This window comes from Dendropsophus ebraccatus, chromosome 1 (assembly GCF_027789765.1).
Source record: "Dendropsophus ebraccatus isolate aDenEbr1 chromosome 1, aDenEbr1.pat, whole genome shotgun sequence".
Lineage (NCBI taxonomy): Eukaryota > Metazoa > Chordata > Amphibia > Anura > Hylidae > Dendropsophus > Dendropsophus ebraccatus.
The window spans coordinates 225,608,183-225,620,651 of NC_091454.1; the positions used below are offsets into that span (position 1 = coordinate 225,608,183).

The 12,469-nt window shown below is 43.5% G+C and overlaps 2 protein-coding genes across 2 annotated transcripts; both read left to right on the forward strand.

Annotated features, from left to right (window-relative positions):
- The first annotated feature begins 1,213 nt into the window (after positions 1 to 1,213).
- LOC138785482 (olfactory receptor 5G9-like) lies at positions 1,214 to 2,152 on the forward strand. Its single transcript, XM_069961486.1, has one exon. The coding sequence runs from the start codon at positions 1,214 to 1,216 to the stop codon at positions 2,150 to 2,152; it is 939 nt and encodes a 312-aa protein (XP_069817587.1).
- An 8,998-nt stretch (positions 2,153 to 11,150) lies between these two features.
- On the forward strand, positions 11,151 to 12,089 carry LOC138785490 (olfactory receptor 5G9-like). Its single transcript, XM_069961495.1, has one exon. The coding sequence runs from the start codon at positions 11,151 to 11,153 to the stop codon at positions 12,087 to 12,089; it is 939 nt and encodes a 312-aa protein (XP_069817596.1).
- Positions 12,090 to 12,469: the final 380 nt, after the last annotated feature.

Below are 12,469 nucleotides of genomic sequence, written 5' to 3' on the forward strand. Positions count from 1 at the left end.
GGGATGTACATCCCTGCTGCGAGTTTCTCTGCTATTGAAAGTATAGGGCCAGGATCTGCAGCGAGTCTCGCTGCAAAAACGCAGCAAGGAGACTCGCTGCAGATCCGGCAAGTGGGTTTGTACCCTTAATATGGACACTGGACCAAAAAAAATTTATAGGCCAAAATATCCCCCCCCCCACACACACACCCGAACAGCTTCCACCATATGCCAGCTCATAATTTTTTTGTGTGTGTGTGTTTGTGTCCCTTCTCTCATCCCCAGACTGGTCACCCTCCTTTTCCATTTATAGATTGGTCACCCTATGCCTCCCTGTATGCCGACTGGTCTCCCTGACTGATTCTGCTGTGAATTGTACAATATGGTAGTAAAAGTGCAGCAGTCTTGCTGTGATTTTGCACCAATGAGAGCAGAACTGCAGCATAGCGACCATACAGCATCGGAAGTTATAAGTCTATTTTAGTGTCCATGACCCCTCCACTGGAGCTCAGGAGCAAGATAATAGCAATAGATACTGTTAGTAGGCAAGAGACTAGCTCAGTAACCGTAAATAAGAAACAGCCCATCATACACTATATAGGAGACCAGAGGTCTGGCCCAGAAGCCAATTGGACCGGACCCCTGATCCCCCCCAGAAGACCTGGGGGAAAAAAAATCCTGACTGGCAGGAAGAACTGCCAGTCAGACTAGTAAAATGAAAACATTTTACTTTAGAAACATCTACCAAATAGTCTGGAACACAAACCAAGTCAAGATTATGGTTATTGATATCCAGAAGCATCATTTATTGTTCAGTCTAATAATAATAATTACTTATACTTTAGTAGATTGGGCTATTTCTATCTTCTCCCAATTCAATTCATTTTAACAACCAGTCTAATCTGCTTACTGCACTCACCTTAGTCTAGTTAGCGTCATCATGTCCGGATCCTGCGGGAATCCTCCATGTTTATCTGACACTATAAGAGACACCGACATCTGTGAGATTTTACTACTTGCAACAGAAGAGCAAAAAGTACTTACACATCATATTATGGATATAAATCCCCCTCCTGATGTGAGCTTATCTAAGGGGGGAAACACTGGTAAGTAGAATATACTGCCTAATAATGTTTCTTATGTGATATATTTTCATGTCTATTTACATATTTATACCTTAATTTTCTCAGCTTATCGGGGGAAAAAATATTGGATATAAATAAATAGATAAATAATGTGTGAGGAGAATCAGACACAGGTCACTCACATACATATTATAGGGTTCCAAAGTCTCCATAATAACAGATCTCCTCTATTCATTGTGCTTCTCCTGATTTACCTTTTTATACTGGTCGGGAACCTTCTGATTATCCTTTTAGTGACCAATATGGATCATCTCAAAACCCCAATGTATTTCTTTCTTAAGCACCTATCCATAGCTGACGTCCTACTAACCACTGACATCATCCCTGTAATGTTGGATTCAGTATTTCATGATGAGGGCATTTTACCCTTTTGGGGCTGTGTGATACAGTTATATTTATATGGTATATTTGTATATTTTCAATGTTCTCTCATTGCCGTCATGTCCTATGATCGCTATTTGGCCATATGCTATCCATTACGTTATTCTTCATTGATAAGTCCAGAACTTTGCCTGCAGTTTGTTATAGGATCATGGCTTTTAGCCAGTGTGAACACATCAAGTGAGATCCTTATTCTTATCCAGTTTAAATTCTGTGGTTTGAATTCCATTGACCACTTCTTCTGCGACTTGGCTCCCATGGTGGAATTGGCCACTTCAGACGCTTCCATTTTGGTGATGCATGATTTTATTTCTTCAATTTTTTTGTTATTTTTCCCCTTTGTTTTTATAATTATGACCTACTTTTGTATTTTCTTTACAATCCTTAAAATCTCTTCAAATTTTGGTAGAAGAAAAGCCTTCTCCACATGTAGCTCCCACCTGGTCACAGTGTGTGCTTATTATGGAACCCTGATCACAGTCTACATGGCTCCATCTGGTGAGAACACATCATATATCAACAAATACATTTCCCTCTTGTATCTAGTAGTGACCCCATCAATGAATCCCATCATCTACAGCCTGAGGAACCACGAGATCAAGAGAGCCATGCAGAAAATGGTCAATGTTATTATTCAAAATGAATGAAAATAATAAGACATTTGATCTGAAGGTACATCGCTACTGTACATGAAGGCATCATTGAAGTATGACACCCTTCCCGTTCATTGTAGCTTAATACTGACTTACACTTTACATAGTAAGGTATTTATACAACACACTTTTTTCTTGTCACAAAAAGATATGGTAATAGTTTAGGCAATGTCCCTTCCAGAGTCCCTGTGCACACTATCGGTTCCATTAAGACATGTTTAAAAATTATAGTGTAGAGGACAGTGAGAGCCCTGACCCCCAACCCTATCCAACACCTTTGGAATGAACTGGAACTCTCATCATGTGCCCAACCTTCTTCCCTAATGTTAGTGCTTGAACTCATGCCCCATACAAAACCTTTATGATAAACTATGAAGAACAGTTCAACACTGTGGAATCCGAGCTTAGATCTGCTACAGCTGAACTACAACAGTCCACTCGCATAATTAGGACCTTGCAAGGTAAGGCAGAGGACAAGGCCAGGAGAAGAAATTTAAGAAATATAGGCCTGCTGCGATCCATTGCAACCTCATGCCTACAGAACATCTGTACTGAAGAACTACCACACGCATTAGGGATGTCTGAACCATGCATTGTAGTTAGGGTGCACCCCATAGGCCCACCATGTACTGCTGGAAACTAAAACCTGGCGCCCAAACCCAGGCAAGTTAAAGTGAAATACTTAAACTTTGCTGATAAGCATGCCATACTGCAGGTTTACAAGAAAAAAACAGGCAGACACCACTATCAGAGGTCACAAAGTCTTGCTCCTTAATGACTTGTTGGCCGATGTCATGAAAATGAGGAAGGCATTCCAGCCTATTTGCACTAAACTAGTTAAAGCCAGGTTCCATTTACTCTACAGTTTCCTGCCACGCTGAGGATCTTCAGGGCAGATGGCACCTCTGAAGTACTCCACAAACTGGATGATGTGTCTCACTTTGTTGGCATCTCGGAACCACCGACAATTAAACGTCACAAAATAAACAGCCCTACATCGCCTCAAGACACAATGGACTGAGATCAGCAATTCTTTTATGTATTTCGTGTCACTTATTGTTGATAATCTTGGAGTCCATAGGATGACTGTTAGTACTTACTCCCTTAGATGGGAAAATTTTGTTCTATTTCCTTCATCTCTGTTTCTCATTTCTGTTGGGCTCATAATAGCCGTTTTCTAGTTACCAATATACAGACGCCCTGGAATGGCTTATTTTACCTCACCACAGGATTCAAGTTAATGCCATGTTCTTATCACCTTATAGTGGATATGCAAGGCCATGATTGTCTTTGTTCTCGCAGTGCCCAGATGATCTCTTTTCTCTATCTTTATGGCCTTTATCAATGCTAGTATAGTATGAAGATTATTACTTAGGACATCAAAGGGCTACGATCCCCCTCAAAAAGGATCCAACTGTTGAGTAACTTGCAATGTTTAAAAGCTGATATAATCATGCTTCAGGAAACACATTTAACTGGTGCTGATATTTTCTGAATGAAAAAACTATTGGTAGGCTTTTTATTTCCTCAGCTCTAGACAAGAAAGGGGTTAATCTCACTCTCCTGCATCGGAATCTCCACTATTCTTTTAGGATACAGATGGGAGGTTTCATAGTCTCCTACTAGATAGAACGGTGGGGAGGTTCCCTTTATTTAATATATATGCCCCAAGTTCTAATAGACCCCCATTCTTTACACAGTTGGAATCTATTCTTCTACAGGATGGGGAGACATATAGGCTATTGGAAAGAGACTTTAAAGGACAACTCCGGCGGGACCCCCCCCCCAAAAAAAAAAAAAAAAAACACAGACACACACAGACACCATACTCACCATCCCTCCGGTGACTATCGCCACTCCATTCGCCCGCCGTCCGCCTCACCGTCACCGCCGTCCGCCGTCCAGCGATGTCTCTGACTTCCGGGTCCTGGGGATGGAAAAGGCTGCCAGTGCGCTTGTGCACCGGCAGCCGTTTCATTGGCTGGAGCGCATCACATGGCTTCCAGCAACCTCAGCCAATCAGGGCCGAGCAAGCTGGAAGCCATGTGATGCGCTCCAGCCAATGAAAAGGCTGCTGGTGCGCATGTGCACCAGCAGCCTTTTCCATCCCATTCACTCTCCATGAAGAGGCCGAGGAGGAAGAAGACCCGGACCGCCCCCCGGCACCAGATGCCACCCGGGGGTTCGAAAGTGGGGGAAGGGGGCCAGACCGGGTATTTAACCACATTACAAAGTTATATAACTTTGTAATGTGTGTTAAATAAGCTATAAAAAAAATGTCGTCGGAGTTGTCCTTTACTTCAGTAGTACATTCGGATGAGGATCAACAACGATCGAGAGTCATCAGTACCACTAACCAGGCATCTGACACTTTTTTGCAACCCTTACTTGAATCTACTCATCTGGTTGATACCTGGCGCCGTGCATATCCTTCTGAAGGAGAGTTTACTCACTTTTCACACTCGCAAGACGCTTGGTCCAGACTTGATTATTTTTTCACTCATCTACTGTTCTTCACAAAGTAATAAGAGAAACAGATCTCAGGGAGACCAGCCAAACAACAACACTGCCGGCTGCTAGTGAAAGCGCTCAATGCTGCGAAGTCCTAGGTGCATTGCCCCCTGGGAAACATGAATATGCAAAAGAAGAGCCCGTGGAGCTTCCCGGAGGGATATCTGGCTAGTCCTGTGTTTTGAGACTCTTTGATGAGGCTCCACGGGCTCTTCTTTTGCATATTCACAAAGTAATAGATACACCCATTCACAAGATGGTGATATCGGATCTCTCTTCAGTGAGCATTTCTATAAGAAAGAACTTCCCTTATCTGGTCAGATAGAGTATGACAGTTTCTTTACATACTTAGCCGCAGACACCGACTTTCAACAGCTCTTGCAAATGTGGCTAGAATTTGCTTCTGAAAATGCAGCACACAAAGCTGAATGTATTTTATATCTGGAGACTTCTAAAGCCATAAGGGGGTAAACCCTATCTTACATTACTGCAGCTCTCCCAACTAACCAAAGATGCCTGGAAAGCAGCAAAACAAAACTCTGCAATAAGTCAGGTAATATGTTGTCAAATTTGGCCAGGGGGAGGCGGAAACTAAATGACATCAAAGCACTTAAATATTTCTCAGGGGTGCTGCAGAAAGACCCTAAAAAAGTATCCGGGGTCCTAAGGTGCTTTTATAAAACACTTTATTCCCAAGGGCCTCTAGACTTAGCAGCTGGTAACATGTTTCTCAGTTCGTTTTAGCTGCCACATTTGACTAAGGACGGTCTTATCTTTCTAAATGCACCCATTACATCCAGAATTATTATTATTATTATTATTATTATTATTATTATTATTATTATTATTATTATTATTATTTCTAAAGCTAGTTTAATTCCAGTGCGCAAAACAAGCAATAGGGGTAACAAACAGGAATGATACAAGATCAAAACACATTACATGAAGGCAAATGGCACACTGGTACATGGGGGGAGAGGACCCTACCCGCGAGGGCTTACAATCTATAAGGTAATGAGAGAGAAACAGGAGGTAAAGTGCAGCCAGTCAAGTGTAATGTAGAATTATTGTAGGTTGTAGCCTAGTTACTTTTGAAGGAATTGATGGTGCATGAGAGCTGGATGTATCGGGGTAGTGAGTTCCAGTGCATGGGGGAGGCTCGGGCAAAGTCTTGGAGGCCGTTGTGCGAGGTACGAACCAGGGGGGAGCGCAGAAGAATGCATGGGGATATCAGGTCAGAGATGTATGGAGGGGACAGGTTGTGGATGGCCTTATACATCATGGTTAGCAATTTTAAGTGAATACGTTGGGCAATGGGGAGCCAATGGAGGGAATGGCAAAGCGGGGAGGCAGAGGCAAAGTGAGGGGAAAGGTGGATTAGTCGGGCAGCAGAGTTAAGGATAGACTTAGAGGAGCAAGGGTGTTAGATGGAAGGCCAGTAGTCCAATCGGGAGATAATGAGAGCATTTACCAGCAGTTTTGTGGAGTCAGGGGTGAGAAAAGAGGGGATTCTGGAATTTTTTTTGAGGCTAAGGCGGCAGGAGGTGGTCAGGGCCTGAATATGGGGCTTGAAAGAAAGGGCAGAATCAAAGGTGACCTAGAGTCAGCGAACTTCGGGGACAGGGGACAGAGTGCAGCCATTGATAGTGATTGACAGATTAGACGGCAGGGTTGAGCGGGGTGGGGTAAAGATGATTAGTTCTGTTTAGTCCATGTTGAGCTTTAGAAAGCGAGAGGAGAAGATATGGCCGATAGACACTCTAGAATCCGAGATAGCAAAGAGGTGACCAGAGAGGTAGATCTGAGTGCCATCAGCGTACAGTTGGTACCTAAAGCCGTGGGATTCTATGATATGTCCCAGGCCAGAGGTACAGATGGAGAAGAGAAAAGGCCCAAGTACAGAGCCTTGGGGAACACCATCAATGATGGGACGAGGAGAGAAGGTGGTGTGGGAGTGGGAGACACTAAAAGTGGTAAGAGAAGATCCAAGAGAGAGCTGAGCAAGTGACACCAAGGGATGAAAGAATTTGTAAGAGGAGGGAATGGTCAGCTGTGTTGAAGGCAAAAGATAGGTCAAGGAGACGTAGCACAGAGTATTGGCGTAAGGCTTTGGCGGTTAGCATGTCATTGGCTACTTTGGTATAAAAGTGGTTCATGAAGCCATGGGGCTTTTTGATCTCCCATGGCCAAACGTATAGATGAAGAAGATTAAAGGCCCAAGAATGGAGCCATGGAGAATGCTAACAGTAAGGGGGTGAGGAGGTTGTGTGCGAGTTGGAGACATTTAATGTGGGGTTGGAGAGGTAAGATGATATTTGTGGAAGGGGCAAGCCTGTGGGTCAAAGGCAGAGGATCAAAAGGAGAGGTTTTGGATATTTTAAAGGCAGTAGAGGGGATGAAAGCTATGACTAAACTCTAACCTGGTGTTAGTGGAACTCTGAAGATCTTTAGCCCGCTGACTGTGGGGTACCCAAGAGAAATAATAAACAAAGAAGTCTGTTTTTTTCATGATGTAATGGGGAAGCCAGAGTGATGACACTTCCCCAATAAGAATATGTGAAAGCCATAGGTGGGTTTATGGCAGTCTGAAGTAGATGTCCAGTGTATCTATCAGGTTCAGTTGAAATTTCAGTGTAATAGAGAAGGAGTTAATCAAAATGGGGACCAATGCATTTAGTAAAGTGGAAAATGGAAATATGAATATAATTATGAATATGGTGGTTAGGGGAGGAATGGTTTCTCAGGGTTGATTGGGGCAAGTGGGCTGTGGCATAATAGCATCCTGGAGGGATATCGGGCTAGTCCTGTGTTTTTCGAGACTCTTAAACAAGGCTCAACGAGCTCTTTTTATTTATTTATTTTTGCATATTCATGTATTTTTTTTTTATTGTATTTTTATTAAAGTTTTTTTTAATATAAAACATAACTCAAAAAGACAGGCAAGTCCAAGAAGAATAGCGGAGCGCAGCCGCAATTAAAGGAATATCAAAATATGGTACATAGCATGGGTAACTGGATTCAGAAAACCATATTTAACTTGGTTGCAGTAAACATAGGCATTGTCCTATGTGTCAGTATAAACAATAGTAAACGGGGTGAGGGGGGACAAACTAGGATCAGACAAGACAGACATGGAAGGTAAAACAAAGGGGGTCAGGAAAGGGAGGAGCAGTGTATTGGTTTTTAAGGCTGATGGCTCTGGGGCGGTGGGGGGTGGTTAACGTTTCTCTCTTCACAGTATGCGTCCCATAAGTGCCAGACCTTTTTGAAGTGGTCCACTTTATTGTCGAGCATTGCCGTCAGTTGCTCCATGTGTCTCACGTCTAGAATACAGGCGCAGAGGTCCTCCTTTGTCGGAGGAGCAGTGCGCTTCCAATACTTTGCGATTAAGCACCTGGCAGCCGTGAGGACATGGAGCAGAAGTTTTAGGGTAGTACGTCCTACCTTAAGCGAGGCTACATTAAATAGGTAAAGGACTGGGTCCAACGGGATATCCAAACCAGAGACCTCTTTAAGTAAACCTTTAACCATTAGCAGTAGGGGGTGATAGACGGGCATTTCCAGTAAATATGCTGAAGGGATCCTGGGGTTTGCTGACACCTCCAACATATGTTAGGGATTGTCGGGTTCATGGCATGCAGGGCCTCAGGAGTATAGTACCAGAAGAAGAACATTATTTTATATTGGTTCTCCTTGTATGTCACACATATAGACGTCTTGGCAGCCCTATTCCAGATTATTTTCCAGACCATATTCATGTTAAGTATGATAGTAGGGAGTAGTGATGGGAACATCTAGGAGTTGGTCTTTTGGTTAGGGCAGTTTCCATGAAATGATAGAGGAGGAAGACAGATTACAGGTTGGTAAATAATTTGGCTGAAAAGTGAGAGGCTATATGTGGAGCCTATGAAGTTTGTCTGGCAGGTTTTGAATAGATGAATTGTAGCTGCAAGAAATCATCATGATGGTTAAGGCCAGATGGAGAAGAAAGGGAGAAGTGATGCCTCACTGAATATTTTTGTATTCAGTAGAACATTATTTGGTAGGAGAGCTGCACCGCTCTATGCTGTAATACACATATTGCTTCTTCCTAGTAACCACAATCTTGATAAAGACCCCCTTCCCCAAGGCTTAAAGAGGATGTACCACGCGGTCCGTTTTTCGGACCGAGGCCCCGTTCCCGTGCACGGCGCCGTTCTATGCATGGGAATCGGCCGGTGCTCAAGCACTGGAGGCCGGCCGCCCGCCTCCAGTGGGAGGGAATTCCCTCCCCTGTATGACGCGGCTCTGTTCATTCTAAAGGAGCCGCGTCATACAGGGGAGGGAATTCCCTCCCACTGGGGGCGGGTGGGCCGGCCTCCAGTGCTTGAGCATTGGCCGGTTCCCGAGCATAGAACTGCGCCATGCACGGGAACGGTGCCCTGGTCCGAGAAACGGTAGGTGGGTTCAGATTAAAGAGGATTTACCAGGTGGTACATCCTCTTTAACTAAGTGAGATCCAGGGGTGGGGGCTGAGAGCTTTTATCAAGACTCATCCTGTTGCCAAAATGACCTGGAAATGGCCCTAAGTATGTGGCAACCTTTTAAGCAGAGATTAAGTACTGTATGCATATATGTGTTTGTGTGTGTGTGTGTGTGTGTGGGGGGGTTAGCTTTCAGTCTCAGACACAGGCCTGGATTGCTCTAACATGTAATTGCAAAGCAGGCTCCCCACTGCGGTCACTGCTGCATAAAGACTGATGGTCCAAGGGCTGTACTCCCAGGGCCAATGCCGGGCAGCGACTATACAAGAAAGAGATAAACAGTGAGGGATGCTGAGATTTGTAGTTAAAGGGAACCAATCACACAAAAAAACGTCCACAAAGCTAAGGAAACGTGCTGGTACATCAGCCAGCACGCTTCCTAAACATCCCCCTGTACCCCCTGTGATCCCCTCTATTAGTCTTTATTCGTACTTTGATTAAGTCCCGCGCTGTATGTAAATCTCCACCAAGTAGTCACGGTGGGCGGATTTAGTCATTGTCCTCGGCGGCAGGAGGTGCCCCCCTGTGGGCGTGATTGAAAGTCGTGTGTTCCATTTACGTTAGCCGGGGCCTGCGTTCCACGTCAGCAGCGTGCTGACGTCTCCAGGACGCTGCGCATGCACAGTACGGAGGGAGATGAGACCGACGTACTGCGCATGCGCGGCGTTCTGAAGACGTCAGCACGCCCTGTGGGCGTGATTACAGCGCGTCCTGCCGCCCAGGACAATAACTAAATCCGCCCACCGTGACTACATGGCGGAGATTTACATACAGCGCGGGACTTAATCAAAGTACGAATACTGACTAATAGAGGGGATCACGGGGGGTACAGGGGGATGTTTAGGATGCGTGCTGGCTGATGTACCAGCACGTTTCCTTAGCTTTATGGACGTTGTACGATGTACTCAGCTATCTCCAGTGGCTTCATAGGAATGCATAAATCCGCAGGTCACATGACTCACCCGCGGCTGTATTCAAAACAAAGGATCTGCTGGAAGATACGGAGATCGGACCCCCGTTATCTCTTACTTGTCCCCAATCCTGTGCATAGAGGACAAGTTAATTTTTCTTGGAATATTCCTTTAATATATTGGCCAGGGTGTACATCCCTTCAGCTCCTTTATTGCAAGACGTGAAAACATTTTACTTTCAATAGAAGCAAAAAAATATGTTCATTTACATCCAGAAGCATCATTTCCTGTTCAGTCTAATAATAATATTCACTTATAGTTTAGTAGATTGGCCTTTTTCTATCTTCTCCCAAACTATCAATTCAATTTAATAACCAGTCTAATCTGCTTGCTGCACTCACCTGAGTCTAGTTAGCGTTATCATGTCTGTATCCTGCGGGAATCTTCCATGTTTATCTGATACAATAAAAGACACCGACATCTTTGAGATTTTACTGTTTGCAACAGAAGATCAAAAGTGCTTATATATCATATTACGGATGAAAATCCTTCTCCTGGTGTGAGCTCATCTAGGGGGGGGAACCACTGGTAAGTAGAATGTATTACCTAACGCTGGGTTCACACACAGTATATTTCAGTCAGTATTGTGGTCCTCATATGGCAACCAAAACCAGGAGTGGATTGAAAACGCAGAACGGCTCTGTCCACACAATGTTGAAATTGAGTGGATGGCCGCCATATTACGGTAAATAACGACATTATTTCAATATAAAAGCCATTGTTTTAAAATAACAGAAAATATTTGCCATTAAATGGCGGCCATCCACTCAATTTCAACATTGTGTGAACAGATCCTTTCTGTGTTTTTAATCCACTCCTGGTTTTGGTTGCAATATGAGGACCACAATACTGACTGAAATAAACTGTGTGTGAACCCAGCCTAATAATGTTTGTACTGTGATATATTTTCAGGTTTATTTACACATTTATGCTTTCATTTTCTCAATATTAGGAGGAAAGAAATCCTTGCATATTTATTGATAAATGATGTGTGAGGAGAACCAGACACAGGTCACTCAGATACATATTATAGGGTTCCAAAGTCTCCTGAAATACAGATCTCTTCTCTTCATTGTGCTCCTCCTGACTTACCTCTTTATACTGGTCGGGAACCTTCTTATTATCCTCTTAGTGACCATTATTGATCACCTCAAAACCCCAATGTATTTCTTTCTTAAGCACCTATCCATAGCTGACGTCCTACTAACCACTGACATAATCCCTGTAATGTTGGATTCAGTATTTTTCGATGAGGGAATTTTGCCATTTTGGGGCTGTGTGACACAGATGCATTTATATGGTATATTTGCATTTTTTCAGTGTCTCCTCATTGCCGTCATGTCCTATGATCGCTTTTTGGCCATTTGCCATCCATTACGTTATTCTTCATTGATGAGTCCAGAACTTTGCCTGCAGCTTGTTATAGGATCATGGCTTTTAGCCAGTGTGAACACATCAAGTGAGATCCTTATTCTTATCCAGTTTACCTTCTGTGGTTTGAATTCCATTGACCACTTCTTCTGCGACTTGGCTCCCATAGTGGAATTGGCCACTTCAGATGCTTCCATTTTGGTGATGCATGATTTTATTTCTTCTATTTCTTTGATATTTTTCCCCTTTATTTTTATCATTATGACCTATTTTTGTATCTTCTGTACGATCCTCAAAATCTCTTCAAATTTTGGTAGAAGAAAAGCCTTCTCCACATGTAGCTCCCACCTGATCACAGTGTGCGCTTATTATGGAACCCTGATCACAGTCTACATGGCTCCATCTGGTGAGAACACATCATATATCAACAAATACATTTCCCTCTTGTATCTAGTAGTGACCCCATCGATGAATCCCATCATCTACAGCCTGAGGAACCACGAGATCAAGAGAGCCATGCGGAAAATGGTCAATGTTATTATTGAAAATGAGTGAAAATAATAAGACTTTTGATCTGAAGGTACATGGCTATATGACGGCCTCATTTAAGTTGACCCTCTATCGTGTAGCTTACTTTTGACCTACACTTTACCATATAGGGTAGCTGTACAACACAATATTTTCTTGTCACAGAAAGTTGTGGCAATAGTTTGGACTGGGCTGTCAATATTCAGGGATTTGCGTTGTTCAGAAGGGACCAGGTGGGCAGAAGGGGAGGAGGAGTATGTCTGTATGTCAGAAATGATATTAAAGTAAGTGTAAAAGATGCAATAGTGGGCGATGACTGTGATGATGTGGAAGCATTGTGGGTAGAACTACAGAAGGGGGGAAAGAGTGAAAAAATTATTCTTGGTGTAATCTATAGACCCCCCAAC

What these genes read in the sequence shown, in the direction of transcription:
- LOC138785490 (XM_069961495.1), top strand. Translation starts at nt 11,151, where the DNA reads ATGTGTGAGGAGAACCAGACACAGGTCACTCAGATACATATTATAGGG.
- LOC138785482 (XM_069961486.1), top strand. Translation starts at nt 1,214, where the DNA reads ATGTGTGAGGAGAATCAGACACAGGTCACTCACATACATATTATAGGG.